Here is a 1,681-nt window from a genome sequence, read left to right on the forward strand (position 1 = left end):
AATTCATTGCCAAATTAATTTTTTGCCAATACTTCGTTTCTACGAAAATTATTAACCTAAAATTCCGTAAATTAAAACCTTTAAAGATTTAACACCAAAATCGAATTCCTTCACGTTCTAAAAAATTGATAAACGTCAGTCTTTTTAATCAAAATTATTCCAATTTCTGTCGAAATTTTCTCTTTAAAGGAACATTATCCTGCGTTCAATAAAATGTAAAATTGTACGACAATGAAATCATTTTCCTATCAGATTTTCCTTTTAATTATTTAGAAATGTGTTGTAAAACTATCGAATGGCATCAATCAGTAAGAAATAAATACTCATACTCTACTCGTATGAACCCACTAAATTCAATTCTAAACGAAATAATTGCAAATCGACTTTCATTAATTTTAGGAACTTTGTTATAAATAAACGACACAAACCAGTCGTTCATTGACAACGTGATACGTCACAAAATTAAGGGTCATGTACACCCTTAACAGTACATACAGTGTTACATGACATATCCATAGATAAAACAATTTTCGCTTCAACTCGAACGGAACCTTGACACTTTTTATTACTTTTTTCCACGTAAAACTCGTTATATTTTAAATTAATGCAAGTAAATACCTTCGAATTTTAGTATAAAAGGAGTTGTGCCGATCCAGATTAGTCAGAACCACACCAACACACGCAGCAACCATCAACATGAAGTCTATGGTGAGTACAGTCTTACTGTATACATAACACAATGTATATCTCTTTGTATACTCTATTATAGAGGTCTAACAGGAAATTTTTGGTTACAGATCGCAGCTATCCTGTTTGCCTTAGTGGCCACCTCCCTTGCCGGTTATCTGGGTTACGCCGGTTACGGATACGGAGCACCCTACGGATACGGTGGTTACGGTGGTTACGGCTACGGATACCCCGTAGGACGTGCCGTAGCCTACAGCACATCTGTCCGTCATCCAGGTTACGGATACGGTCTGGGATACGGTGGTTACGGATACGGACTCGGTCTGGGTTACGGTGGATACGGACTCGGCCTGAGATATGGTGGATACGGACTCGGTCTTGGATATGGACTCGGACATGGAAAAGTTTGGTAGAGCCGAAGATGGATGAAAATTACGTTGTAAATTAATATTTGTCACATTAAAATTATTTTTTTTCGCTTCATTAACTTGTTTTGCCTTTTTTCTATTGTTTTTGTCTTGTATTTTAGAGAATGCAGGTTTAATTTAAATTCGACCAGTAAGAACTATAGTTAATATACAATATAGGGAAATAGATTTTCTTTTAAATTAAAAATTATAGACTGAAGTAATTGAAAAATGCTAGATTTACAAGACTCCTGAAAGTCTGGCAACGATAAATCTGAGCCTTTTCTTTGCCAGTCTTTCAAATTCGGGCACAGACAAGAAAGTTTCTCTACTGGAGTGTGTCTGGTTGTTTCTATGAATGTTGTTTCTGCACGTAATAAAAAGACTTTCGTTATAAATAAATGAAATTTAAAAACTGAAAGTAAAACTTCCTTTTTACCAATGGCAATTGATTGCGCAGGAGGTTGCTATATTAAGGGATTCTGCCGAAATTTGAGGAATTTAGATAACAGATAGGGAAGTAAAGAATTTATTTTGAAAGTTAACTATGCACTGAAATTACGTAAACCTTTTAAACTTTTGTTCCT

General features: G+C 34.8%; 1 protein-coding gene across 1 annotated transcript; it reads left to right on the forward strand.

The window, feature by feature from the left end:
* The first annotated feature begins 651 nt into the window (after positions 1-651).
* On the forward strand, positions 652-1,164 carry LOC136973098 (glycine-rich protein-like). Its single transcript, XM_067267797.1, has 2 exons — positions 652-708; positions 798-1,164. Exons 1-2 carry the CDS (start codon positions 697-699, stop codon positions 1,098-1,100), a joined length of 315 nt encoding a protein of 104 aa, XP_067123898.1. The 5' UTR covers positions 652-696; the 3' UTR covers positions 1,101-1,164.
* Positions 1,165-1,681: the final 517 nt, after the last annotated feature.

Source organism: Centruroides vittatus, unplaced genomic scaffold (assembly GCF_030686945.1).
Source record: "Centruroides vittatus isolate TY-2023 unplaced genomic scaffold, ASM3068694v2 contig_3084, whole genome shotgun sequence".
In the NCBI taxonomy this organism is placed as follows: Eukaryota; Metazoa; Arthropoda; class Arachnida; order Scorpiones; family Buthidae; genus Centruroides; species Centruroides vittatus.